Source organism: Talpa occidentalis, unplaced genomic scaffold (genome assembly GCF_014898055.3).
Source record: "Talpa occidentalis isolate TD23 unplaced genomic scaffold, MPIMG_talOcc4v2.1 talOcc4.5, whole genome shotgun sequence".
In the NCBI taxonomy this organism is placed as follows: domain Eukaryota; kingdom Metazoa; phylum Chordata; class Mammalia; order Eulipotyphla; family Talpidae; genus Talpa; species Talpa occidentalis.
The window spans coordinates 50,652,085-50,679,917 of NW_023604861.1; the positions used below are offsets into that span (position 1 = coordinate 50,652,085).

Genomic DNA, 27,833 nt, shown 5'->3' on the forward strand with positions numbered 1-27,833 from the left:
ATTGCTGGATCATATGGAAGCTCCATCTTTAGCAGGTTGAGGAATCTCCACACAGTTTCCATAGTGGTTGGACCATTTTGCACTCCCACCAGCAGTGCAGGAGAGTTCCTTTTTCTCTGCATCCTCACCAACATTTGTTGTTGCTAGTTTTTTTAATATGTGCAATTCTCACTGGTGTAAGTAGGTATCTCATTGTAGTTTTGATTTGCATTTTCCTGATTACAAGTGATGCTGAACATTTGTTCATATGCCTATTGGCCATTCGTATTTCCTCTTTGGAGAAGTTTCTTTTTAGCTCTTCTGCCCATTTGTTGACTGGATTATTTACTTTGTTTTTGTTGAGACTGTTCAGCTCTTTGTAGATTTTTGTGAACACTGATGCAAAAATCCCCAATAAAATTTTGGCTATCAGAATCCAACCATGTATCCATAAGAAAATTCACCACAACCAAGTAGGACTTCTTCCAGGGAAACAAGGATGGTTCAACATCTCAAAATCAATCAATATAATCCAACACATCAATAAAAAGAAATAGAAAAACCATATGATAATTATCAATAGATGCTGAGAAAGCTTTTGACAAAGTACAGCACCCATTTCCACAACTGCTTTTCAATATAATACTGGAATAATTAGGGAATAATTAGGTTTACATGAGGTCTTGAGGATCTTGTTCTCTCTCTCTCTCTCTCTCTCTCCAGTGAGAAGTCAGTTATTGCAAGCCAGGAAGAGAGTCCTCACCTGCATCCACCCACACTAGTACACTGATCATGTACTTCCTCTGCAGAACTAAGAACATTCATCTCTGTGGTTTAAGCCACCAGTCTACAGTAGTTGGTTATTAGGCAGCCCAATCTGACTAATGTACCAGATGGGGCCCAGTGTAGTCACAGAGTTCTTAAAAGGAAAATAGAGAGGCAAGTGAGTCAGTGTCAGAGAAGATGTGATGGTCGAAGCAGGGGTTGGTGTGATGTGGGGCCATGAGCCACAGAAAAGGAGTAGCCTTTAAAAATGGAAAACAAGGGCCTCCCCGGTGGTGCAGCAGGTTGAGCGCAGTGCTGTGAAGCTGTCCACAGCCTCTGAAGCACGGGTTTGTTTCCAGCCAGCCAGGGAGATACCCACATGGTGTGGCAGAACTCTCCTGACTCGCCTGCTGCTCCCCTTAGCAGTGTATTTTGTCAGTCTGCCTGTTCTGTTCCCCGCTCTGTCTCTGGTGAACCCTCTCACTCTCCCGTGCCTCTGGCCTGTACCCGGTTCTTGTATAAAAATAAATAAATCTTTTTAAAAAATAATAAAAAAAAAGTAAAAATAAAAATGGAAAACAAGAAAACAGATTTCCCCCTATAAGCCTCCAGAAAGAATACAACTCTGCCAACACTTTGATTTTTGAGCTACAAGAGAAACTTATGGTGTCATAAGCCACTAAATTTGGAGTAATTTGGAACAGCAGCAATAGGAAACACACACCTACTACCTGCCAGCTGGGCATGAACTTGTGCATTTTGCATAGAGCAGTGAGAGAAGTAGAGAATGACCCTACCCCGGTGTCATTTACATTTTATTGCAAAGAAGATCAAAAATAAGCAATAAGCATATAAAGTAAATTGTTTAGTATTTAGTGTGTTAGGAGGTGATATATGCTATAGGGAAATAGTCAGGAAAGAGGGAACAGGACAGCGGAGCACTGGGGACTGGTTGCAGCTGTAAACAGTGTTCAGGATGAGCTTCTTTGAGGAAAGGGCCTAAAGAGGGTGGGAGTGTAACGCTTCCATTCCCCCCTTTTTTTTTTCAGGAGAGATTTGGCTATTCGGGGTTTTGGTGGCTCCATATGAATTTCATCAATATTTGTTCTATTTCTTTGAAGAATGACATTGAAATTTTTATTGGAATAGCATTGAATCTGTCAATTGCTTTTGGTAGGATGGCCATTTTGATAATGTTAATTCTTCCAATCCATGAGCAGGGGATGTTTTTCCATTTCTTTGTGTCTTCTTCTATTTCTTTTAACAGTGTTTATAGTTTTCTTTGCATAGGTCCTTTATCTCTTTTGTTAGGTTTATTCCCAAGTATTTGATTTTTTTTGTTTCAATAATAAAAAAGGGATGGTTTTCTTGATTTTTTTTCTTCAGACTGATTGCGTATAGGAAGGCTACTGATTTTCGTGTATTGATTTTGTATCCTGCTCTTTACTAAACTGCCAAAGGCCCCACCGCCAAAGGCGCCACTGCCAAATACTCTCACATTAGGAGTTAGGGCTTTAATGCATGAATGTTGAGGGGACATAATTCAGTTCCTAGGTCTGGACAATCCAAGATGATCCTCTGTTTTAAGAACCTTAATGACATCTGCCAAGCTCTTTTTGCCATTTAAGTTCCTTTGCCACATTCACAGATTCCAGGGATTAAACATGTGTAAAAAGTAGAAAGAACAGGCCCCAAAGGTAATCCTTCACACCAGTCCCCACCCAGACTTAATACCTAATCTCACTGTGGTTTCAACATATCCCAAAAGTGTAATCCTAAACCAATGAATATCAATTTCTTAATTAGCGCCAGGGAGCACTCTGCATCATAAGACACCTCCCCCCACCCCCGCTTTCACTTGAGGGAAGATGGTTTACCTGAAAGAATCTTTTCTTTTGTTAATAAGACCCACCCTCTTTCTGTTTATAAATACCCTCCTTTTGTGTAACTACTTGCTGTATTTAGATAGGATGCTCCCTGAATCTTGAATCATTTAATTAAGCCTGTTAGGTCTCTACATTTGTGAATTTTCGTTTTTTTAGTACTATAACAGTATATGATCAATCAACATTTGTTAAATGAGTGAATAAATCCTTTGGCATATTAAACAAATCTCAAGTTTTGCTCTGGTTGCTGTGCATTAATTCCTCTTCACAATTGACTAGACTGACGTCACACCTGGCATTCTAGTGGTAATTGTGCCCAGGATCTTAGTTGTGAAAGTCTCCTTCTCCCATATCTTGTGATGCAGGTTGGTGCCCCAAACTATTGTCCTGTCTCCCTCCTTGGAGTTTCAGTTAGTTGGTTGTATGGTGTGAGCAGTAACAACTGCAATTTCATTCCCTATTTCTGCTTTTCTGGCCTCTCAAGGATCAAAATACCTGTAACCTGTACCATAATATTGACCTCACTGTATTTACAGATGGAGGACAAAAATAGAAAGACTGGAAAGGAGGTGCCCCAAGACTAGAACCTGACACACAAGGAGGTGGGCGTAGAGGGAAATAACATGACCATTAACAAAGCTGTAGAGGTCGTGACCCTTATCTCAAGGCAAAAGACCCAAGTAGGATCAGATGCTTTAGGGAGTGGAGCACAGACCTGAGGGTAAAAATATAGAGATTGGGCCCACCCTGGAGTCTCTGGTCCCTTCCTGGTTCTGCATGGCTATTCGAAACCAGCAAGGAACAGAAGGCTCACAAGGAGTGGCCCCTCCCAAACAGAAGAGGACCGTATCAGTGCAGTCTCTGCACAGGCTAGGGCAGCACTCTGTCTGCCCACCTGTGCCTATGCAGGTGCTTCTTTTCACCAACTCTCTCCTGCAGGGCAGCAGCTCCCTTCCTGCCTGTGACCTGTACCTGCCGGGAATTCTCTTCACTGACCTCCCTCAGTGGAGGCTGTTCTCCTCAAGGCTGCCCGCCTGCAACCATTCAGGCCTCTTAGCAGCTCTTCCTGCCCGCTTGTGTCTACTCAAGTGTCCTTTATTCTTCTACCCTTTCCCTATAATAAACCTGTTCTTTGAATATAACTAACGTTTCTGTCTCGTGGAGAAACTCGCCTGGGAAACTTGTCGCACGTTTCTGAAAGGGAAGCTCTGGTGAAACCCGCACTCCAGACCCACAGACTCCAAAAACGACATCTACCATATAGTAACAGCATGACTAACTCATGCTGCCTGCAAGGATGCTGGGAAGATCCTTCCTTCCCAGTGAGGAGCAGGGCGGGGTGTCAGCATCCATGACCATAAATTGGCGGAAGGGAATTGGAGGAATTATTTCAGAATAATGACTGATCACATTAATGTTCAGTGGTAGTCACAACAACGTTAGGCAGTTTAAACTGCCATTCATTTACTGATACTTATTCCTTTCATAAATGTTTACTAAGCACTTTGCAAGGCATGAGGGGACCACCCTATGCCCTTGAGAAGTTTACCAAGTGTAAAACGTCACAGGAGCACAGATGAGAGAGTGGCATGCGTTTCCTACAAAGCACAAGGAATGCTGCTTACAAGTAGAGGACAGAACTCACACCCTCAGGTAGAAGGTATAGCAAGGAAGGTTCTATGGAAGGAATAACATTTGATTTGTTCCAAGTGTCTAGCAGTTCTGCAGACTCTTTATTAGGCATTGATTCCTCATCACAGGAAATGTTTAGGTGGAAGACAGAGGGGAAATTAGAGAAGACTCCTATGTGGATGGGGGCAATCTAGAAAATATGACCCCTAAGTTTCTCTCCAAGTCTAATGTTTTTGATTAGGGTGGGACACCAGGCTGGATAAAGCCATGCAATTACTATATTGATCAGTGTCAACTACAAGTGACAGGACTCACTGATTGGCTTAAGCAGAAAAAGGGTTTGTTTACCAAAGGATATTAAGTCACACAGTGTTTGAGATACTATTCAAGCACAATGGAGGTGGAGCTTCCAAGAAGAGGAAACCATTCCCACTTTTGTTGCAGCCAAGTTCTGGGTGCCAGTGTAACAGTGTGATCTCCATAGAAAAGGGAGGTTCCAGGTTCCTGGCCCCACCCAGGGAAAGGTGGAGCTGAGCAGGGAGGGAAAGCCAGATAAGACTAGAAAAAGGAAGGAAGAAGCAAGAAACAGGAAGAAGACCTGGAGGACACACACAGAACAGAAGAGACATATGAAGAAGTCTTGGCCTTGGACTTGTAGCAGGGACTTGGGGGACAATGGAAGGAGGTACCTGAAAGAGACAGATGTGGCTGAGAAACCCATGGAGAGGTTGACAATGGCAGCTTTTACCTTGACTTGTATTTTGATTTTGCTTCTTTCATCCCAGACTTGCCCAGTCCTTTCTGTCCCTTTCCTGTGGTTCCCCATCAGAAGGTGCCTTAAATTGTGGAAAGCTTTTGGGCCTCAATGGTTCTGCTTGGGCCAACTCTGTTTGTCTGGGCATTTACCCACAGGGGGATGGGTAATTCTGAGTGCTTCATGGGGAAACTATTTTAACTATATTCTTTCTCTTCTCTCCATTGCATACTACTTGTGCTAATGTTCCTTTCTATTGACGGTCTTACATACTCAGTGTGTTTGTCTCTAAGTGGCAGATGGCAGAACCTACTTAGAGCAGGCAGGTTTGGGGGGTTCTGGGATGCCTCTTACTCTGCCCTGTACCACCAGCTTCCCAAGGAGGGACTAGATGCCTACTGGAAATGATTACTAAGCCCTAGTTTTGCTCTCCCTTCCCAACTTCACTGCTCCTTCTCTGTGCCTTGCATCCACTTCATAGTCCTCTGTTCTCTCTTTTTTGATGGTGCCATTCACAAGGATATGGGTTCCATGTTTAGAATTTCCCTTTATATTTTACTATATCTTTTCTCTGGAGGATAGAGTTGGAAAAGTAACGAGTGAGTTCAGCGGTTGTTTCCATTCCTACATCAATCTTTGTTGACTACTGCTCCCGTTGGCGCTACAAAACTGAGTTAATCCTAATGTGATTATTGGCCTATGTGTTTTCATTTTCTCTTCCTTTTCCTTTTGTATTTTTCCTTCTCAGGGGGAAGAGATTACAAATAAAAAAAAAAAAAGAAGAAGAAGAAAACTTCCTCCTTCAATTCCATGCCTTAGAAGTAAGCATTTGGTGTATTTTCTACAAGTGATGTATTTTAAAAATCTAGATTTGTAACAGAATTTATGTAACTTTTCCCTGTTGGTCAAGGGGATTGGCAATTTCCCTGTTGTCTCCCACTACAACTGTGCTACACCGAGCATTTGTGCACGTCTCTATAGTCTGTTGCTATTATTGCTGTAGGGTGGAGTCTTTGACATGGAATTTCTGGACTCTAATGCATGAGCATGTATATTTTTTGTAGATCATGACAAATTACCCTCCTCCAAAGTTGTAAGATTTACATTTTTGTCAGCAATATATAAATGTTAATTTCCCCCCATTTTTTGTTGAAAAATGCAATCTCTTTATCTTAAAATATGCTTTTGCTCTCTATTAATTTGGGCATTCTTACTTGCTTATATTCATTTTACATTTAAACTTTTTGCTTTTGTGACTTGCCTGTTCTTTTCCCTGGGTGATTTTCACATGGAATGGACTGTCATTTTTCAAAACATAGATTAACAGGAACTCTATAAATTATGCCTATTAACTCTTTGCAAATAATTTCTCTTAGATTTGACACTTGTTGCTATTAATAGTGGCATAATGACACAGCTACCTTGTTGGTTTTTCCCTCTGTAATACCTGGGTTTTGCTTTATGCTAGGGAAGACTTTTTGCACCACAAAATTATAAAAATATTTTTCTACATTTTCTACTATTTTTCTTAAACTTTTCACTTGCTATTTAGTTCATTAGAGACATTTGGTTAGTTTGACGTGAATTTGTAATCTATTTTATTCAAAGTGAATGGTCTCTTTCCCCACATTTTACCTTATGTTAAATTTACACACAGAGACATATACATGAGTCTGTGTATGTGTAGGTATGTTTCTCCACGTCTTGAACTGTTTTGTACATTCTCGTCTTGTACTTTTTTTGTAATATTCCTATTTCGGTGATACATTGCTTTGATTATATTAGTGTAAAATTTCCCCTTATTCTTCCTTCTGCAATTTTCTTCACTTTCTTTGCCCATTTACATTTCTTTTATCCAAAATGTTGTTGATTATTTTTCATGCTCTTATTTGTTTTGTTCTCATGTTAATTCTTTGCATACTGTGTCAATTTAGGCATCTTGACTTTGAGATAGTATCTTGAAATTTCTGGATTGAAATGCTGGGCTGACACTAAAAGTGTGAAGTAGAAGGGCAGGGATGAGGTCATGGCAGAGAGATTCAAAATTGTTCATCACTCTCACAATTCAAGCCAGGGAGTACATATGTCCACAGAATAAGGGTGTCAGGAGGACACCCTTACGGGCTAGAAAGCGGGGGATAGTTAACAAGAAGAAGAGAGTCAAAAAAGAAAAAAATCCAAGAATTCACACGGTGGAAGGCAAGTCATTAAGATCAAACATCTGGAACCACATGAGAGGCTTTTGCTGAAAAATAAGATCTTCAGACATTTTGTTTAGAGAGATTAAAAAATGCAGTCAGTAGTACTGTGATGAAGAGTTATAGGCAATTCTGCTGTCATTTGACCAAGTGCTCAGACTGTACACTCAAATTTTATTAGTCACACTAAGAGAGTGATCCATTTTATGTCATTTTTCTATGCTGGTGATACATTCCAACTAATTAATTCACTTTTTGCTTCCAACAATGCCCTTGATGACCCCGGAGACCAGTTTCAAACCCATGGACAGAGTGAGAGGGCAATCTGTGAGTGGGCCAACCTTTGCCAGTTAGGCCATCCAAGCTCTGAACAGCTGACCTGTGTCCTAATCGGCCAAAGGCACTGTCTATATTCAAAGAAACAGCAAGTTCAGTTTCATATTATATGGAAAGTACGGTTGTTCTGTTATCTCAATGAGAAGTAGGTCACAAAATTGTGGATTTTAAACACAGACATATAGACAACCTGAAATACTGCATCAAGCATTAGAGTTAAATGTGCTTTATATAGATAGTTACTTAAAAACACAAGCTGTGTAGCTTCAATCCAGCTGTTCGACAATGTTTCAAGCTTTTGTTGACTATTCTGCAAGTTCACTGTAGTGCTTCTTGTCCCTTTTTTTTCATACACACTCAGCTTGCTCATTCTCAGTAGTTGACTCTTTCTATTCTACTAAAAGATATAAATCATTAGTTTTAAATTTTATGTCATTTCCCTGACCACCCCCCCCAATCAGTCTCTTATCTCAAAATATATTTGCCTGTACCTTCATCTCTGCTGCCCCTTCTCTCTGTAGCTCTACCTACCTTTTGTCTTTCTCATCTCAAGAAAATATAATCCTTCCTCACTTTGGGCCAAAATTTATTGATAATTGCTTTCTTTAATGTCCATACAAACTAAAATGTCAAGCAATGTTGAAAGGTTTTATTTAAAAATCTTCAGTAGATACCATCTTACACCAGCGAGAATGACACATATTAAAAATATTAGCTACAACAGGGCCTCCCTTGGTGGCGCAGTGGTTGAGCGCTGGGCTGCAAAGCTGCCTGCAGCTTCTGCAGCGCCGGTTTGATCCCCGGCCACCGGCAAGGGTCCCACATGGCACGCAGACCTCTCCTGCCATGCCCGCTGCTCCCCTCAGCAGTGTATTTCGTCAGTCTGCCAGTTCTGTTCTCCGCTCTGGCTCTGGTGAATTCTCTCACCCTCCCCCGCTTCTGACTGTACCCAGTGCTTGTATAAATAAATAAATAAATCTTAAAAAAAAAAAAATACAAGCTACAACAAATGTTAGTGAGGATGTGGAGAAAAAGGAACTCTCCTGCACTGCTGGTGGGAGTGCAAAATGGTCCAACCATGGTCCACCTTGGAAAGCTGTGTGGAGATTCCTCAACCTGCTGAAGATGGAGCTTACATATGATCCAGCAATTCCACTCCTAGGTATTTATCCAAAGGACACAAAATCATTTGTTCAAAAGGGCACCTGCACCCCTATGTTTATAGCAGCACTATTTACAATAGCTAAGCTTTGGAAACAACCCAAATGCTCAGAAATAGTTGACTGGATCAAGAAGATGTGGTACATATACACAGTGGAATATTACTCAGCAATCAAAAAGGTAAACTCATGCCATTTGCAGCAACATGGATGGAGCTAGAAGGGATCATGCTCAGCAAAATAAGCTAGAAAGAAAAGAAAAATACCAGATGATCTCACTCATAGCAGGAATTTAGAAAACCTAAAAGGGACCAGGAAAAAGACTAATTATAGTGAAGTAAAAATGAAAATCAACAAGCAACTATAAATCAGAGATACACTATGGGGGGAGGCTAAATGAAAATGAAAAATGAATATGCAAAAATGAAAAATGATGTAAAAATATATATAAAATAAAAAAATAAGAGTCCTCACTAATCTTGTGTTTCCCCTTTCAACTCTCTATATAAGGTTTTGTTTTTCCATGGTATTTGACCTCCATTTTAAAAAATAATGACTATTATTTATATGCCACTTTCTCTTGAAATATTTATACCATTGCACAGTGGAGTTATAAGTCATTAAAATTCTCCCCTTGATGGCAGGTCTCGTTACGGAAATTAGAGAACTATGGTGTATTTTCACCTTTTCCTCCTAGATGTGTGAGGGGATTTTTCTCCCATTTCCACAGTGAAAATCTGGTAGGCCTCATGAAGGCAAAACTCACAAAAGTGTGGGGGTCTCCTGAATATGGGTATCCTCAGAAGTTTTTGTTTTTTACTTCTTTTATTGCACTGTGGGTCAAATTTTATTGAATACTTTTACCTGTAGGATAATTTCTTACTTTTAGGAGACGTTACCTATCAGACATCTGCCTAGAGGGACTGAGAGACAGGATCAGGCCACAGGTTCAAACTTCCATCAATAACTGTGTCTTTTGTAACCAATGGCTGAGTCAAAACTTCCCCTTACATCTTAAATTTCCAGGGAAGATCTGCCCTTTATCATTTATACAGTGAAATCTAATGGAACAATCAACCAATTGGAAAGGGGAAGCCTGAGGAAGCATAAGAGTCAGTCCTGCCCACCAAGTCATGCAAGGGGATAGTAGAGGGTGGGGTTGCCAGGTCATCCTCTTTCAGGAGTCCGGACAATCTGCAGCATCTGTCAATCTTGAGCCTGAAGATTGAAATCCCTGCTCCCTATGCGAGTGATCAAGTCCAACAGTCCCTCTCACATTATAAGACCCAACTACTGTGATGTGGTCCTGCCTCCTGGCTGGGAACCACCCTCCAGCTGAATGCGGGTACGGCTGTGCACCTCCATACAGTAAAGGTCTATATCAGGGTGACTGAAGATAAGCTCTTCCTGGTCCTCATCCATGTAAAATATGAATGGAGAAAGCTACAGCTATGGTCCTCCATGGATTCTGACTGCAGGGAACTCCAAGTCCCACATCCTGAACAGTTACTTTCTGAGGAAGAGTAGGGACAAGTTGAAAGAACATGCAGAGGAAAGAGTTAAAGACTCTTCAAAGCTTTCATCTCTCAAACTTGTCCATGTTGAATGTCCAGTTGTCTAGTGCAGTTTATTTATTTTAAACATTTTATTTATGCACACAAGAGCTGGGGTACAGGCCAGAGGTGTGGGGGGGGGGGTGAGAGGATTCACCAGAGACAGACCAGGGAGCAGAACAGGCAGACTGACTGAAATACACCGCTGAGGGAAGCAGCAGGTGAGTCAAGAGAGGGCTGCTGTGCCATGTGGGTAGCTCCCTGGCCGGCAATCAAACTTGTGCTGCAGAGGCTGCGGACAGCTTCATAGGTTGTGTCTTAACCCCTTGCGCCACCAGGGAGGCCCATCAACTGCAGTTTAAAGTTTTCCTATTGATATTGGTTCCAGCAGTAAACTTGGGCACAAGTTTTGCTCTTTACACTTTTGGGAGCCGCTGTTTGCTCTGTGACCTCATTTCTTTGAGGAATTTAAGAAGTGTTGATTTTCAGTTTGTTCCATTTTTTTTTTTCTTGCTGTGAGGACAGAAGTGGTGACTTCTCTGCTCTTTACATGTCAACCTGGAACCCTGAAATCCTTTCCTTCAAATATCTAAGTTTTCTTATTTACTACTAAAACTCTATAAACATATTTCAACAAAGTTCATCAGATATTTACCTGTTCCATTTGGCTTTTTCCTAGAGACACCCCCCTTGAATCTTTTAGTCTCTGGTCTCCATCAGAAGTGCTTGTGCTCTGAATTGGCTTCAGCCTGAGGCTTAGTTTTGCTATAATCCCATGAATTCCTTTTATATTTCTTCCCTGTCCCCTGTTTCACATTTCCCAAGCTTTCTCCTTTTTTGATTTACTTCCTCATTTTAGTGGAGCACATATTTTCAATTTTTTGAAAAAAAGTGCATGGGAAATACTTGGTTTGTTTTTAAGATCTTTAATCTTAAGTCTAAAAATGTCAATTCTGCTGTCACACTTGATTGCTAGTTTGGTGGAGCACAAAATTCAATAGGTTGAAAATAATTTTCCCTCAGAATATTGAAGTATGGCTCCATTATTCTCTAATTTTCAGTGTTACTTTTGAGATGTCCATGCTACTTTGGCTTGTACTTTGATCGTTTTTTTCCCTTCTGGAAGTTTTAGGATCTTTATCTTTGTCACTCTAAAATTTCAGAATAGTGTGCCTTAGCTTGAATCTTTTATCATGACTTTGTTACTTAGACCCATTTAACTGGAACCCTCACATCCTTCAATTCTGAGACATTTTCTGTTTTCTCCATTTTCTCTCTCTGGTGCTCCTATGGACTGGATGTTTGCCCCTCTGAATATCCCTTAACCCCTTTCTTCTATTTGTGAATGCTTTAATTTTTTTAATTTAAATTTTATTTTTATATTCCCCATACAATTACAACCCCCTTATTTTGACCTCAAACCCTCCTTTCCCCGCCCCCCACCCCCCATAGAATGTCTCTGGTTCATAGTTGTTTGTTGATTTTGATATTTTCTTTCTTATAATTATTCTTTTTCCTGGTCCCTTATTTAAGTTTTCTAGATTCCTGCTATGAGTGAGACCATCCAGTATTTTTCTTTCTCTTTCTGGCTTATTTCGCTGAGCATGATCCCTTCCAGCGCCATCCATGTTGCTGCAAATTGCATGTGTTTAGCTTTTTTGAATGCTGAGTAATATTCCATGGTGTATATGTATCACATCTTCTTGATCCAGTCATCTATTTTTGGGCATTTGGGTTGTTTCCAAAGCTTAGCGATTGTAAACAGTGCTGCTATAAACATAGGGGTGCAGGTGTTCTTTGGAATTGATGTTTCTGTGTCCTTTGGGTAAATACCTAGGAGTGGAATTGCTGGATCATATGGAAGCTCTATATGATTTAGTAGGTCAAGAAATCTCCACACAGCTCTCCATAGTGGTTGGACCAGTTTGCACTCCCACCAACAGTGCAGGAGAGTTCCTTTTTCTCCACAACCTTGCCAACATTTGTTGTTGCTAGTTTTTTTAATATGTGCCATTCTCACTGGTGTAAGATGGTGTCTCATTGTAGTTTTGATTTGCATTTCCCTGATTACATGTGATGTTGAACATTTTTTCATATGCCTGTTGGCCATTTGCATTTCCTCTTTGGAGAAGTTTCTTTTTAGCTCTTCTGCCCATTTTTTGACTGGATTATTTTCTTTGTTGTTGCTGAGTCTCATCAGCTCTTTGCAGATTTTTGTGATCAGTCCTTTATCATTAGTGTTGTGTGCAAAAATGTTCTCCCAGTTGGTGGGGTTTCTCTTTGTTTTTGTTATTGTCTCTTTTGCTGTGCAGAAGCTCTTTAATTTGATGTAGTCCCAGCTGTTTATCTTTGCCTTCACTATCACTGCTTTGGGTGATGTGTCTATAAAGATGTCTTTGATGTGCATATCATGTAGCGTTTCACCTATATTTCCTTCTATGTATTTTATGGTTTCAGGTCTTATGTCTAGTTCTTTGGTTTCTGTGCATGGTGTGAGGTAGTAGTCAAGCTTCATTCTTTTGCATGTAGTGACCCAGTTTTCCCAGCACCATTTATTGAACAAACTTTCTTTGCTCCAATGCATAGTCTTTGCTCCTTTGTCAAAGATTAGTTGACCATAAATCTGTGGGTTTATTTCTGGATTTTCTATTCAATTCCATTGGTCTGTGTGTCTATTCTTGTTCCAATACTATGCAGTTTTGATGATTATGGCTTTGTAGTAGGTTCTAGAATTTTTTCTTGCAAAATCAATTTTGTGTTACTACCAAATCTATTGATTGGTTAATTAATACTGCCCTTTTCTTTTTTTTTTTTTTTTTAAATTTTTTTTTTTTTTTTTTTTTATAGAGGCATGCTTTATTTATTTGTTTGCTGGTTTGTTTGTTTGTTTTGTTTATACATGCACTGGGTACAGTCAGAAGCGCGGGAGGGTGAGAGAATTCACCAGAGCCAGAGCCGGGAGCAGAGCAGGCAGAAGGACCGAAGTACACTGCTGAGGGGAGCAGCGGGCGGCAGGAGAGGTCTGCACGCCATGTGGGACCCTCCTCTGGTGGCCGGGGAGCAGCCGAGGATCGAACCGGCGCCGCAGAGGCCGCGGGCAGCTTCGCAACCCAGCGCTCAACCGCTGCGCCACCGGGGAGGCCCAATACTGCCCTTTTCTTAAAATCAGTTGGAGCATCCTGCTGTTGTTGTTTGAGTTACAGCTCCACTACTCAAAAACTTCCTGTGGCTTCTGACTTGGGCTGGATCACAAAGGCCACTAAAAGCTTGAAGCCCAATTCTTGGATTATAAATTGCTTTGTTACAGGGCAGCCCTGATATAAAATGGGTTGCCTGACTGTGGGTCCTCACTCGTGCACTTGAAAGGGACTTAATATTCTGCTGCAGCACACACAAAAGGTTAATAAAAGATTTATTCACAAGGGAAGGGGAAAAGAGGAAAATGTACAACTCAGGGAGAAAGTGGGAGATAAAGTCTTAAATGCGTCCTACTCAATCTGCGGATCTGGAATCCCAAATGGCACTCTGAGAGCTGGCCTCGAGCCACGAGCCGTGAAGCCAGGAGGCGAGAGAGAGAGACCCCCAAGGCCCACGTGGCTGGTTTTTATACCAAACCTGGCTGCTTAACTCTGCCCTCAGGTCTCAGCAACCTTCCCTTTGGTGGTGATGGGATTTGTCTTTCCCAATGTCTTGATGGCTTTAGTCTGGAGTAGGAGTGGGGTCCACAAAGCCTGTGTGGAATTAGCTCAGGACACCCTTTCCCCCTAACAGCTCCACATCAGTCTTGGCTGCAAATAAGCAGAACATGGACACTATTTGGGTGGGAATGGCTCCTTTTTGCCTTCCTGGTTCTTCATGATAGTGTGCCTATTTAGTGTCTCTGATAATTTGTGTGGAATGAGAAATATGCTGAGTCAGAGATGTTCAGGACCTTAGTGTCAATCTTTTTGGTGTAGCCAGAGGTGTATGAGGGGATGTCGGATATGTTGGCACTTAAACTATTCCAAGTTATATTGTTCTGTGTTGTATTTCTTTTTTTTTCTTCTTCCTTTTAAAAAAAAAAAAGATTTATTTACTTCTACAAGAACTGAGGTACAAACCAGAGGCATGGGAGGGTGAGAGGATTCACCAGCGACAGAGTGGGGAGCAGAACAGGCAGATGACCAAAGACACTGCTGAGGAGAGCAGCAGGTGAGACAGGAGAGGTCTGCCACGCCATGTGGGCATTTCCCTGGCTGGCCAGGAATGGAACCTGTGCTGCAAAGGCTGCAGACAGTTTCACAGCACTGTGCTCAACCCGTTACGCCACCGGTGAGGCCCTGTGTTGTATTTCTTATTGTATCATGAAAACTACTTGATTTTTTAGTTTAGTAAACTTGGGCATTGGCCCACAAGAGTATATATGCAGGGTACAGGATATTAAATGTGGTACTGCATGACCACTTCCTTCTTGTGCTCAGGGCAGACACTACTAATCAATCACAGTATTTTTTTATAAGACAGGATTTGATTTCAGAATTCTCAATAACGTGCTTCAGCCATTACTCATTCATTCAGTCATTTATTGCACAATGTGCAGGCACTATTCTAGGTACTGAAGATTCTGCAAAGAAAAATTCCATTGCCTATTCTCATGGAGTTTATATTCTAGTTGGAGATAAAGGAAATAAGTAAACAAGATAATTTGAGATCGTGAGCTCTGTGAGGAAAATAAAACAGGGCACTGTATTGTCTAGAGAGGTCAAAAAGTAGACTGCTATCAAGATATGGCTGTTGATCTGAGACCTGACTGAGATGAGGCAAGTGGTCTTGTGAAGAATATCCAGAGAGAGAAAATGGCAAGTCAAAGGCCTTGATATTGCGAACTGTGGAGGCTTGTTCCAGGGACAAGCAGGAGGCCAGTGCAGCCGGACGCAGAGTAAAGCGTGGGAGTGTACCATAAGAGGAGGGCAAGAGTTATTGGTCTATTTTGTTAACAGCTGCCTTCCTAGTGACTAGAATAATGCTCAGCACACAAAACATATTTGTTTTATGAATAAATGAAGGCAGAGGCTCTGATACAATAAAATGATAAAATCCATTAAAGAACATACCTGCCTTTTCAGTCCACTATTTTTGTCATTTTCAATAGACATTTTTGAACAGCAAGTAGCTAAGAACGCCCTTCCTCTACTCCCCTCACCCCTGTTTTGCTTTCCTAGTCTCCTTGCTTCCACGTCTTCTTGCAAGTTTTACACTTTAAACCCCAGCTGCTGTCACATCCTCTCTGTGAAGCCTTTCCAATAAATCCAAAAGGGCATAACTTCTCCTTCCTCCACATTTCTCTGTCACAAGTGTCATTTGTTAACACTCAACACAATAAACTGGACAGCTTGTTTATTATCAGCTTTCTTTATCCCGCTTCTCCAGAACAGTACTGTTTTTGAAGGCAGCCACCATCTTCTATATTCTGAAGTCTTAAGCATCATGGTTGTTGCTGTTGGTATCAGTACTTCCCCACAGAGCCTGAATGTCTGTGACTGCTGAGCTGAGACCTCTTGAAGTTAGTGGCCTGTCTGGGCTCTGGTGAGTCAAGGGGTTTCCTTCTGCTCCCTGGGCTGGGGAGGACTCTGGGGTCTTGGGAGTTATAGGAGAAACACAGGTGAGAAGTGATTGGTTGAAGGAACATGGATGATGTTCACATTGCTGACACCTTTAGTTGAAAATCACCATGACAAAAGGACATGAAATCTTCCCTTTCTTTTCTATGCAGCAATAACTTCACCCTCACATCCAAGGCACAGCAAATGAGTTATCTCTTATTTGTAGGAGAACAAAAGCATTGAAAGAAACCTAGGTTTTTAGATGTTTGAATAAAAGACCCAAAATAAAACTTAGCAAATGAGAAATAGCAGTAGCAATTATTCATGCTTCAAGAATTCAGAACAGGGCCTCCCCGGTGGCGGCAGCCCAGTGGTTGAGCGCTGGGTTGCGAAGCTGCCCCGGGCCTCTGCAGCGCTGGTTCCATCCCCGGCTGCTCCCCGGCCACCGGAGGAGGGTCCCACATGGCGCGCAGACCTCTCCTGCAACCTGCTGCTCCCCTCAGCTGCTCCCCTCAGCAGTGTACTTCGGTCCTTCTGCCTGCTCTGCTCCCTGCTCTGGCTCTGGTGAATTCTCTCACCCTCCCGCGCTTCTGACTGTACCCAGTACATGTATAAACAAAACAAACAAACAAACAAATAAACAAATAAAACATGCCTCTATTAAAAAAAAAATTTAAAAAAAAAAGAATTCAGAACAACCGCAAACAGAACTCTGATAAATAATAAGTTCTGAAAATAGTTTAATTATCATGTAATCTCTATTTTGGGGTCAAATTAACTATTACCTGGAAACATCTCTAGTAAATGCTGAAAGATTTGATGTCCAATTTGGGCTTTATGTTCCCCTTAGAAAAAGATGAACTTCAAATGCGGAGCCTTTAGTTAACCTGGTTCTTCTTCTCGATCACTACTATAATCCCACTCCACTCCTCACCCTTTTTTTACTGTTGGTTAAATAAAAGTAGCAAGAGCTGTAACTTGGCCTGAGCAAACAGACCATACATCAATAAGTGAACAATTAGTCTAAACTATTTTCCATGAGACCTATGAAGCATTTCTAATTGAAACTTAACAAACTCAAACACAGCAAACGCTCTCATCTTCAGCTCTAGAAAGGGAATGTGATCCTGCATGCAGACATAGACCCTTTTAAATTTAGCTGGAATAGAGTGTGACTCTGCAGTTGTGGGGTTTAATTTTTTTTTAATTGCTGAAGTGTCACTGTTTGTTATTTCACATTTATTGAAAAAATGTAAATGCCAGATGTAACAGAATAGCAATATGTTTTGTTTTAGTCTGATGGCTTCATCTTACTAATCATGGTAATATATGCTGGCTGGTGTTGGGAATACTTAATAAAATACTGGAATACATTTTTGGTGCTTATATTTTAAGGCAATTAATACAAACAGCTTGATCTGCATCATTTAAACAGATTGATTTTAACTTCATACAAAACAGGGCAAGGATGGATCACTGGGTGAGGATGGAGGCACCCGTGTGAGGATCTTAGTTACTGAGCACACATTCAGTATGGCAGGACTCAGGCACACTGTACTGGAAAGGGAGGCTAAAATATTAGCAAGAGCTTACAGTTGTCTGCGCTTTCCAGGTTTAAGCCATCTTTGTGCACAGTTCCTCCCTATCCTCCACTCTGAGCTACACAAGTCCTTAAGGCATCAGTCAGACACGGCCATTTTATAGATCAGGTTCCTGAGGCTTGGAGATACTGGCCCGAGATCACCAAGGTGGAGCCCAGGCTGTTCACTCCCGACCGACATACATCAGTTATGCACAAGTCATACACATATGTAAACATTCTAATGGACACTATTCTCCAAATATGTGTCGAAGGGCTCTCTGGCAACTGGGCAGCTGTCAAAGCTCTATTTTGTTGTGGAGGGTGGGAGCAGCTGCTTGGCCCAAATCCCTCTTCCCTTTCCCTCCACAATTCAAGTGGCCTATGTGAGACCAAGGGATTTCCTGCTCCAGCGCGGCTGTGCTCAAGGTTGCACAGATAAGTTACTTGTCAGGCAAGAACCAAAAGCGAAAATGTGCGATTACCCATAAAACTGTTGCAAAAGGATCTAAAGTTGAATGTCAGTTACTTGTATTCGAAAACCTTGGTTTTTAAATTTCCTTCTTCCTTCGAAGAACAATTGTAATTTGAAGTTCACCGAGTAATCCTGCAAGATCTCATTAAAGAGCAACAGGTTTTAACTGGTTAAAATCTAACAGTAAGATGGAGAGTAAAAGTCCCCATGCAACCAATAGTTCTGCTTTGTCTTCCTCCAAAGCCTTCCTAGACCGGGGTCTGGAGGCAGGGCCACCCAGCCCTGCGAGCTTAGGGGTTGGTGTGTGCTGGAGCATGAGCATCTTACCTAGAGACCATGAGGAGTCCTCTCACAACAACTCAAAGCTCTTGACCTAGTTCTCCCCACTTTGCCCTCCCAATATGACTTCAGTTAATTCTAAATGAGCTCTAGCAAGGTCAATCTAAAGCTTTCCTTCGCCTCAGAGAGGGAGAAAAGAAAACGCGTGCTTCCAGGCACAGAGCCCTTGTCAAACTCCGTGGAAGTCGCCTGACAGCCTTCTCTCCTGGACACACAGCGGTTCCACGGACTTCACTGAGGGGTGAGGCAGGGCGGATGGGCTAGAGGAGGCGGCTTGGAGAGAACTTGCGTAGCCAAAACATCCCCTACAACTCCTGCGAGCTGCGGGAACAGGTGCCTTTTCTCCGACGTCCAGCAGTGGCGCCTGCTGCACCTTGCCCGCTGTCTTGCCCACTCGCTGGGCACCCGCTTGCCCTTTGTACCCCCGCCCCCTCCCGCTCATTCCAGGGCGGGGGCGGGGATGCTGTCTCGCAGGTAATTATTGCCAGCGGGGCCCGCAGGGGAAGCGGGGGTGGGCGCACCGGCTGGGGGCGGGAGACGCGGCGGGGCGCCGGCATAAAGGGGCGCAGGGCGGAGCGGTGCCCCATCGCCCGGCTCCCGCTCAGCATGCTGGCCCGCGCCCCTCCGCGCAGCCAGTGGCTGCCGCCGCTGTTGCCGCTACAGCTGCTGCTGGTCCTGGGAGGCCACCGCCTGCGCGCGGAGCCGGGCGACGGCGCGCAGACCTGGGTCCACTTTGCGCGCTCCCCGCCTCCTGAGGCCGCGGGTTTCCTCCACGGCACCTTCCCCGACGGGTTCTTCTGGGCCGTGGGCAGCGCAGCCTATCAGATAGAGGGCGGCTGGCGGCAGCATGGCAAGGGGGCGTCCATCTGGGACACATTCACCCGTCACCCCCTGGTGACCCCAGGCGACCCCTTAGTGGCCGGCGTGCCGTCGGGCGCCCCGTCCCCGTCCCCGCCCGCCACTGGGGAGGTAGCCAGCGACAGTTACAACAACGTCTTCCGAGACACAGAGGGGCTTCGCGAGCTCGGGGTCACCCACTACCGCTTCTCCATCTCTTGGGCGCGGGTGCTCCCCAATGGCAGCTCGGGCGCCCCCAACCGCGAGGGGCTGCGCTACTACCGGCGCCTGCTGGAGCGGCTGCGGGAGCTGGGCGTGCAGCCTGTGGTCACCCTGTACCACTGGGACCTACCCCAGCGCCTGCAGGACGCCTACGGCGGCTGGGCCAATCGCGCCCTGGCGGACCACTTCAGGGATTACGCCGAACTCTGCTTCCGCCACTTCGGGGGACAGGTCAAGTACTGGATCACCATCGACAACCCCTACGTGGTGGCCTGGCACGGCTATGCCACCGGGCGCCTGGCCCCCGGTGTCCGGGGCAGCCCGCGGCTCGGGTACCTGGTGGCGCACAACCTCCTCCTGGTGAGTTCGAGGGGCCAGGTGGAGGGACCCCGCTGGGGAGAGGGCCTCTGGGGACGCCGCCGGGGGCAAGACGGGTGCCTGAGCCTCCAACTCAGAGGAGGCCCCGCTGGAACGCGTTCCTGAGATCACCTGGGACCCACACCTGGCCCTCAGCTGCTTGGGCTCCCAGAGATAGGCATGGAGTTGGGAAAGGGAGGGAGGTCCCCGGAGGGAGCGCGCGGGTGAGTGCCCTTTGGAGCCCATTTGTCAAAAAGAAATAGGAAGCAGTTTTTCCAATGAGAAAAGGGAGTTCCTTTTCTCCGAGTGTGGAGGAATTCCTAGAGGTAAGGGCAGGGAAGATTTGCTGGTAGTAGCTAGGAGGAGAGTGAGGAGGGTGGATGAAAGAAGTTTATTCCAAAGCTGCAGGTAGGCTTACTCTGCTGGAGTTTGTTGAAATGTCAAGAGTTGAACGTTAATCCAGAAGATCTGTCTTAGTTGTGGCACATTCACATTGAAGCAAATGTGAAGGTGTCAAAATTGCATCTCCTGGAAAGCCTGGTTTAAATTGCTTGTGGAAGTTATTTCTGTGGCAGGGTAGGGAACTACATCCATCAACCTTTCTTAATCATCAGTGCTCGAAGATTCCTTATACAACCACAAACGAAGCTAGGCATAAAAACACAGAAACAACTACAGGATAGTGTAGACTGTGTCCTACCACATTTGCATTTCCACGATGCTCTTTCTCCTGTGACTAGGGCTCCTGGCTAATTAGGTTATTAATCGGACACAGTGGATTTTAACACCCTGTGCAGAATGCTTAATCAATTTAATGGCAGGAAGTGTTGACTCCCATGATAAAGTTTTCTCCCAAATAATTCTTCCTCTTTTTTCTCCTTTACTTAGTGTTCAAGATTAGATCTCATTGATTTGATGGTTCATTTATAATGATGGAAGTTGTTGCTATCTTTTGTAGAGTTTTATATCACGAAAATATTTTATGTACACGTGGAAACATTTTAATAGAAGTGTTTAAATTGATAACTCTTGATATGGTATTTTGATAACTTGTGAACTTGTGAACCTACTGGAAGGCCTATTTTTAATTTTAGAATTAGACCACATATTTTGAACAAATTCAAAACTACCTCTTTAACACATTTGCAATTGAAGCCACAGGTAATTGAGAGAGGGACAGTACTGGATTATTGAGCTGACTCAGTGTTCTGAGCTGAGGGTAATGTTAATAATGGCTAAATTAGATTGTATGTCAAGTCCACAAGACCTGTTTGCCATCACTAATCATAAGAAGTGTTTTATTTGTTTGACAAAATTGTGACTTTAGCGATTTCATATTGATGTATCACTTCATTACGCTTTAGAGCAATCTGTCCGTCCTTTAAGGGAATCAAAAGAATCTAAAGACCATTTGTTTATGTTTAGTGATAGAAAATGATGGGGAGAACTGTCCTCTCTTTTGAAGAAAACTATCAGTTCATATCAGGAACAAATAAGAAGTCCGTGCGGCAGCTGGAGGACCTACAAAATCACTAGTGTAGATTGAAATCATACAAGTTCTATTTTTAGAGAACATGTAATAAACTCAGTATGTTTACATACAAGTTACCAATCACTTAGGTGATTTTTAAAAAATAAATTAAGGAATTGGGACTCCAGGAGCCTTCTGGAACTCTTGTATCTCAAATAGTCAACTTGATTTTGATTTTTGTACTGATGAACTTTTCAGTTATAATTTTGTATTTCTGTCAAAGAAACTCACCAAACACTAACTATCCCTTCCTGAAATGGTGGACTTTGTATTCATAAGAAATTAGTGGCAGTGGACACTTGGTTTTGCTGATGATGCAAACAAAAAGCTAGTTGTAAAATATTAATTTTTGCTTTCAAATTTCTTTGGTATGGAGTTTAGTCATTCTTGTGTCTTATGAAGAAGTAAATTGCTTTTATCAGAGATGGTTTATTAAATTAATTTTTTCATGTGAGATATTTTCAATGTTCTTTTTTTGATACATGTGTTAGAAGATGGGGATAGAGAAGATGCTCTTGCTGGAAAAGATAAGACATATCCTGCAGATTTTAGTAACAGAACATTTCAGCTGGGGTTTAGATATTGCTGTTAGGGACTATTGAGCCCTCTAGGATATTAATTTGTTTTTGGGACCTGATGCTGATGAAGGATTAAAACGGCCAACACCCCTCCTCCACCTCATTCTGCATTCTGCTAATTTAAAAATGGGCCGGAGAGCTCCCCTCAGGACATTTGACCCTCCCTTTCCTGGCCCAAGCCTGTTGAGAGATTCAAGAACTTAGGTCCTATGACCTGGGGGTGAGGATGCAGGTCAAAGGAACTACAGAATGGATAGGTCAAATTAGCGTGCATGCACATGTGCATGTGCGTGTGCATGTGTGTGTCAGAGAGAGAGAGGTAGAGAAGTTGAAAGCAGGACCTTCCCACAGAGCTCTGAGTACATAAGAACTTGGGATGCTTTGTTCATCTGAATATAACCCAGAAGGAAGTCACACCTTCTCTCTCCCATTTGAAGAGGGAATGCTGTGCCTTAGTAACTCTTGAAAGTGCAACAGGGTGGTCCCCAGGAAAGGGGGAGGTTCCCTGCCCCACCCAAGGGAGGGTGGAGCTGAGCAGGAAGAGGAGAAGCTGAAGAAGAGACTGAGGAAGGAAGGAAGCAGGATGGAGCCAGGAGACCTGGAGGAGGCGCATGGAGCCTAGAGACACGTAAAGAAACTGCGCTTGTCTTTTGGTCGTGGACTGGGTGACACAGATGTGGGTGAGACCCATGGGGAGGTGACAATGGCAGCTTTTATCTTGATGTTGATTTTGCTCTTTTCCTTGTCTGGTTATTTCTGACCCTTTTCTGTTGGTCCCCACTTGAAGATGCTTTAGACTTGTGGAAGGCTTTGGGGCCTTGCTCTGGGCTGATCCCATTTGGATGGACTTTTACCCACAAGGGGACGGGTAACTTTGGGTGCTTCATTTAGAAACTAGACTCTTTGCCTTACCTGTATTGTTTCCTAGTTTTATTAAAGTTCCTTTCCATTAAAGTCTTATATGTTTTGTGCTGATGTGGCGGATGGCAGAACCCATTTAGAATAGGCAGGTTTGCAGGGTTTGGGCTGACCCTCTCCCTGTCCTATAACAGATTAAAGGAGATTCTTGATGTCTCTGGAAAAACAAATATTGAGGCCTGTAGCTGAGGGATCCAGTGGCAGTGGTGTTTCTCAGGCTTTGTTCCTCCCGTGGGTTTCTAGAGGACCAGAACCAAGTTCCAGATACATGTGGGTCTCTCTGGGAATTTTGCAATTATTTGTACAGGGAACCTGTAGGAAAAGATAACCTCTTTCACTTAATGAGGAGGGGTGAGAGATACTGTTTTGGGTATTGACGTGTAGTATAAACTTGACTGGTATTGAGTGGGCTACACAGTAACAGAGAATTGCAAAGTGGGGTATGTGGATTTAGAAAGAAATCAAAAACATGTTGCCAGTGGGGGCGATCCAGTTGGGAGCCTCACAGAGGGAAAGGAGAAGGATGGAGTAATGGTAGATGAAGGAGCCATAAGGTAAAATGGTCAGATGGAGCAGTTGCAAAGTAAAAGTTGTTAAAGTTGTCTTTGTCAATCCTTTCAAATGGGATATTCTCTTTTTGTTGGTTTATGGGAATGTTGGCAGTTTGACCCAGTCCCAGGGTCAGATCCAGTTTACAGGGGACAATAAAGTGAATTTTCCTGCAGTGGCTTTCTACTGCCCTATTTTCATATGGCTCTAGTGATATCAAATCTTTATAGCATCAGTGTTTATGTCTAAGGTGATCTGTCACAGCATTTGTTTAACCCCTATTCCTTCTGTATAGACTTTCCCAACTTGGTTTTCAGAGCCCCACTCTCTCTTGCTACTCCTCTTAGCTCACTGGTAATTCCTTCTCAGTTTCTTTTATTTATTCCTCCTCACCTTGCCTGTAAAAAGAAAATGTCCCAGGACTCTTTCTATCAGCCACTTCTCTCAATCTGCTTCAAGTGATCTCTTTGAAAACTCCAAGTTTTGAGTTTTCAGCATCTGTCCTGAGCTCCAGACTTGCGTAGACAACTGCCTTCTCCACTAACAGGTCCAATAGGCAAACTGCCTTCTCCACTAACAGGTCCAGTATGCATGCCATACTTGACCCATCTAAAAACAAACTCTTTTCCCCATCACCATAATAGCAACTCCACCTACTTCACCTACTTCAAAATATATCCAGAATCCAGCCACTCCTTATATATAGCCTCAGCCAAGGGGCTCTGCCTGGGTGATTGCAATGGCCTCCTAGCTGCTGTTCTTCTGCTGTGCCTCCTGCAGCGTGACACAATGGATCCTCTCAAGGACTCTGTGTGTGTGAATAAGAGTCCTTACTTATTAAAACCCTACATTTTTTCAAGAACCAGCTCATGTGCTCCCTGTAGCCCCACATCTGAATGCCATCTCTTCCTTCTATGGAACCCACTTGCCTCATTTCTGATGCCTTCTACCACGCCCTTCCGTTCATTTAGCCCCAAGTCTCCTGTCGCCACTCCATTAGTCTGGCAAGTCTGTAAATGAGAAGGCCACGTTCCTGTCTTCTATGTTTCCTAAAATGGCATTTTGCTCAACAAGTTGTTGCTGGTTTATTAATAGCCAGACTTTTCCTTTCTAAGCTGGTACTACTAGGTTTTGATCTGATTATCCATTTTTCTAGTTATTTTCTGTTGGAGTAGGGAGTACCAAACTCTAAGCACATAGAAAAATGGGTAAATATAACGGGGAAGAATTTGACATTTTCTGTGAAAACTTAGGGCTTGCCAAATTTATGTATGACTCCATTGTAAAAACCCCTAAACAGGAACTATGTAACATCACAAAGATGTTTCCAGAATGGGAGGTAGAGGAAGTCTTCTGCTTGGATTTAGGAGCATATATTGAAAGAAGTTTTGTTATCTGGGAACTTTCATTTCCCAAGTTTAATGGTGGAGTCAATTTCTAGATCCATGCTGAAAAATTGTGTGCAATGTATTTAGGGGAAGCCGTATAACAATTTTCTTCTCATTAAACTGGATTTTTATATGGGTATAATAACCAATTAGATTGAAAACTAAAGTATTTTATAGAATACTTCTTAATTCAATAGTGTACTAATTAGAAATAGTTAAACTATCTCCCAAAGAGTTTCACTCACTCATTTTTGACTATCTGATTGAATACAGTATGTTTTGAAGGTTACTGTGAATGTCCAAGAAAAAAAAAGTAAAGAATAGGAAAAGAACTAATAAAATAATTTCAGAATCATAGCAATGTTAACAGTGTGAATTGCTTTGAGTTGAAAAAAAGAAAATACAGACTACTAAACATTCAAATAATGTCATGCGTTTCTTAAGTGTAAAATGAGTGAATGTGTCACTGCTATTCGAATGTGTAGTTAGTCATGGCTTTTGTACGTAAAAGTCTTCTGAGTTAGCTTAATCTTCCCAACAGTTTTATTGCTTTACGCCAGAATTTTATTATATTTAATTTGCACAAAAGGTACCTTTGTTTCAGCGAATGTTATTCTTTTAAGGCATAATGGAAATTTTAGGTGTAGGAGGATAGCAGAATACATGCCTTTTAGGAGGACAAGAGTGGGTGAGTAAAAATACATACTGTTACTGAATCCTCCAAGATTCACATCTTCTCAGGAGCTCCAAAGTTATACTTGTAATCTATACTTAAACAGATAAAGCAAAATCTATCTCCCATATGCTCTATTTTGATATGTTTTTGGTGCAAAATTAATCTGAAGAATCACTATACTCTTCTTCCCTGTATCTTGTGATAAACTCCTATTTATCCTTCAAAGACTTCACAGAAATACTTTCATTTTGTGGTAACAGCAGACAGAGTGAATCATTTACTGGTGATTTCTTGGGGTCAGACACTATATATCATAGTTATTTTTAAATTTTAAGTATTCAGCACAGAGGAAATATTCAATACAATAGTTAATGAATGAGTAAATATAGATATAAAATAATATCTACTTGTTTCAATATCTTCTTCTTTCTTGTAAATAGAATAATTACAATCTGCTTTTTCATACAGTGTCTGGGAAGTTTTGAAAGGAAGGAAGAAAAGTGAAGAATTCCTCCCCAAATAGGTACATGATTTTTCACCATTTCCAGGGCAAATAATACCCCAGTTTCATCCAGTGGACAGTGAAAGAAGTGAAGGAGAATGTGGTTTTGTAAGAACCTGATCTGGAGGTTGCCCCCATGCCTCCCTCTTATATTTCATTGGCAGAACTCAGTCATGTGGTGTAAGGAGTCTGGGAATTATGGGCTGCTGCGGAGCTGTGTACTTGGTGAATAATTCCATTATGTTGAAATCAGAATTGAATTCTATTATTGAATTCTATTATGTTGAATCATTTAGGACAACCAGTGATCTCTGCCACTGCCTACCGCCCAGATACATTGTGAGAATTAAAACAAAAATCACATGTCAACATGTTTTAAAAAATATTGAGTGTTCTCCAAAGGTGAGGGGTAGATTTATTGTCAATAATAATTTAAAACAATAAAAGTACTTTGGAAATGGACCTCTTGAGCTTTTTAGAAGAAAGGAATTAGAAAATGCTTTAGAAATTGTTGTCTCACTTAACTTCATTTGCATGTGTAGTATTCAATGGGGGTGAAGGCTCCTTTGCAAGTTTTCTTTTTTTTTTTTTAAAGATTTATTTGTTTATTTGTTTATTTATTTATTTATACAAGCACTGGGTACAGTTAGAAGCGCGGGAGGGTGAGAGAATTCACCAGAGCCAGAGCGGGGAGCAGAGCAGGCAGAAGGACCGAAGTACACTGCTGAGGGGAGCAGCGGGCGGCAGGAGAGGTCTGCGCACCAAGTGGGACCCTCCTCTGGTGGCCAGGGAGCAGCTGGGGAATCGAACCTGTGCTGCAGAGGCTGCCGGCAGCATCGCAACCCAGCGCTCAACCGCTGCGCCACAGGGGAGGCCCTCCTTTGCAATTTTTCAATAGCATTTGACCAAAGTTTGTCAAATTGTTTTTGAAATAACCTATTTTACATAACAGTGCCTTTCTTGTATCCAGTTTGGTGTTCAAAAGAAATATACTAAAGTTTATGAGTGATGTAATTTGATTATTGACTAAATTGAAGATAAATATTTAGTGAACTTTTGTGGCCCCAGTCTGAAAAGATTTTATATTCACAACATTATTGTTTGAAGTATGGATGTCCGAATACTATCCATGAACCAGTATTGTTATAGTTTGATAAGACAAACTGAAAGCAGTGATAAACATTTAGTATAATGGTTAAGCAAATATAATTTTCATTTCTGTACATACACTTTTATTTGATGACTAGAATGTTCAAATTACAAGGAGCTGAGAAATCCCAGGTCAGATTTCTTCCCAGGACAAATACATGGTGCTCTTCTCCTGGGATCGCTTAATTCTGTTCCACTGATTGCAGCTAGAGGAAGCAGTGCCTCTCAAATTGTCCACTCGATTTTATCTTTTATATTAAATGGAAACCTACCTCTGTACAGGGACTCACCCATAGTTGTCTCCTTGCTTTTCTAATCTCAAGGAATTAAGCTAATTGCTTTTTGACAAGGCAGGTTTTCAAATATTTGCAAAGCTTCTATGTTCTTCCTAAACATTTCTTTGAGCCGAAGTCTGCTCCTGGAAGGGTTAGCAGTGACTGAACATCTAGTACAGGCTGTGGTGTGGCAGGCAGACAGGTTGTGGATTTCTGAGAATGCAGCTGTGACCCTAGAGAGATGCCTTTGTCTTCTGATACTTGAAGATGAGTTGGGGAGGAAGAGGGGAACACTGACTTTATACCCTCAGGATCCTGGAGGAGGGTGCAGCCTAAGGCTCTAGATGGGACCACTGTCTTCCATTGTCCTTTCAAGGGGCTGTAGGTGTCCCTTGAGGAAGAAAATGAGGAAGAGGGGTGAGGGCTCTCAGCTCTGGACCCGAAGGAGACTAGGAACCCCTGTCTCCTGCAGAATGGAGATAGGTTTTCTTTGTAAAGGTCCAGGGGAGGACTCCAGAGTCACAGTGGAGATGGGGTGGAGGGAGAGATAAATGTGGCTCTTGCTCTCCTCCACCCTCCTCCATGACACCCCGTTCTCTTCTGGATTCCTTAT

The 27,833-nt window shown here is 42.5% G+C and overlaps 1 protein-coding gene across 1 annotated transcript in view; it reads left to right on the plus strand.

The window, feature by feature from the left end:
- Positions 1-18,844: 18,844 nt before the first annotated feature.
- Positions 18,845-27,833, plus strand: part of KL (klotho) — a 39,079-nt gene continuing 30,090 nt past the window's right edge. Inside the window, exon 1 of the mRNA XM_037527152.2 lies at positions 18,845-19,657. Coding sequence (XP_037383049.1) covers positions 18,845-19,657 — 813 coding nt within the window. The remainder of the gene's footprint in view (positions 19,658-27,833) is intronic.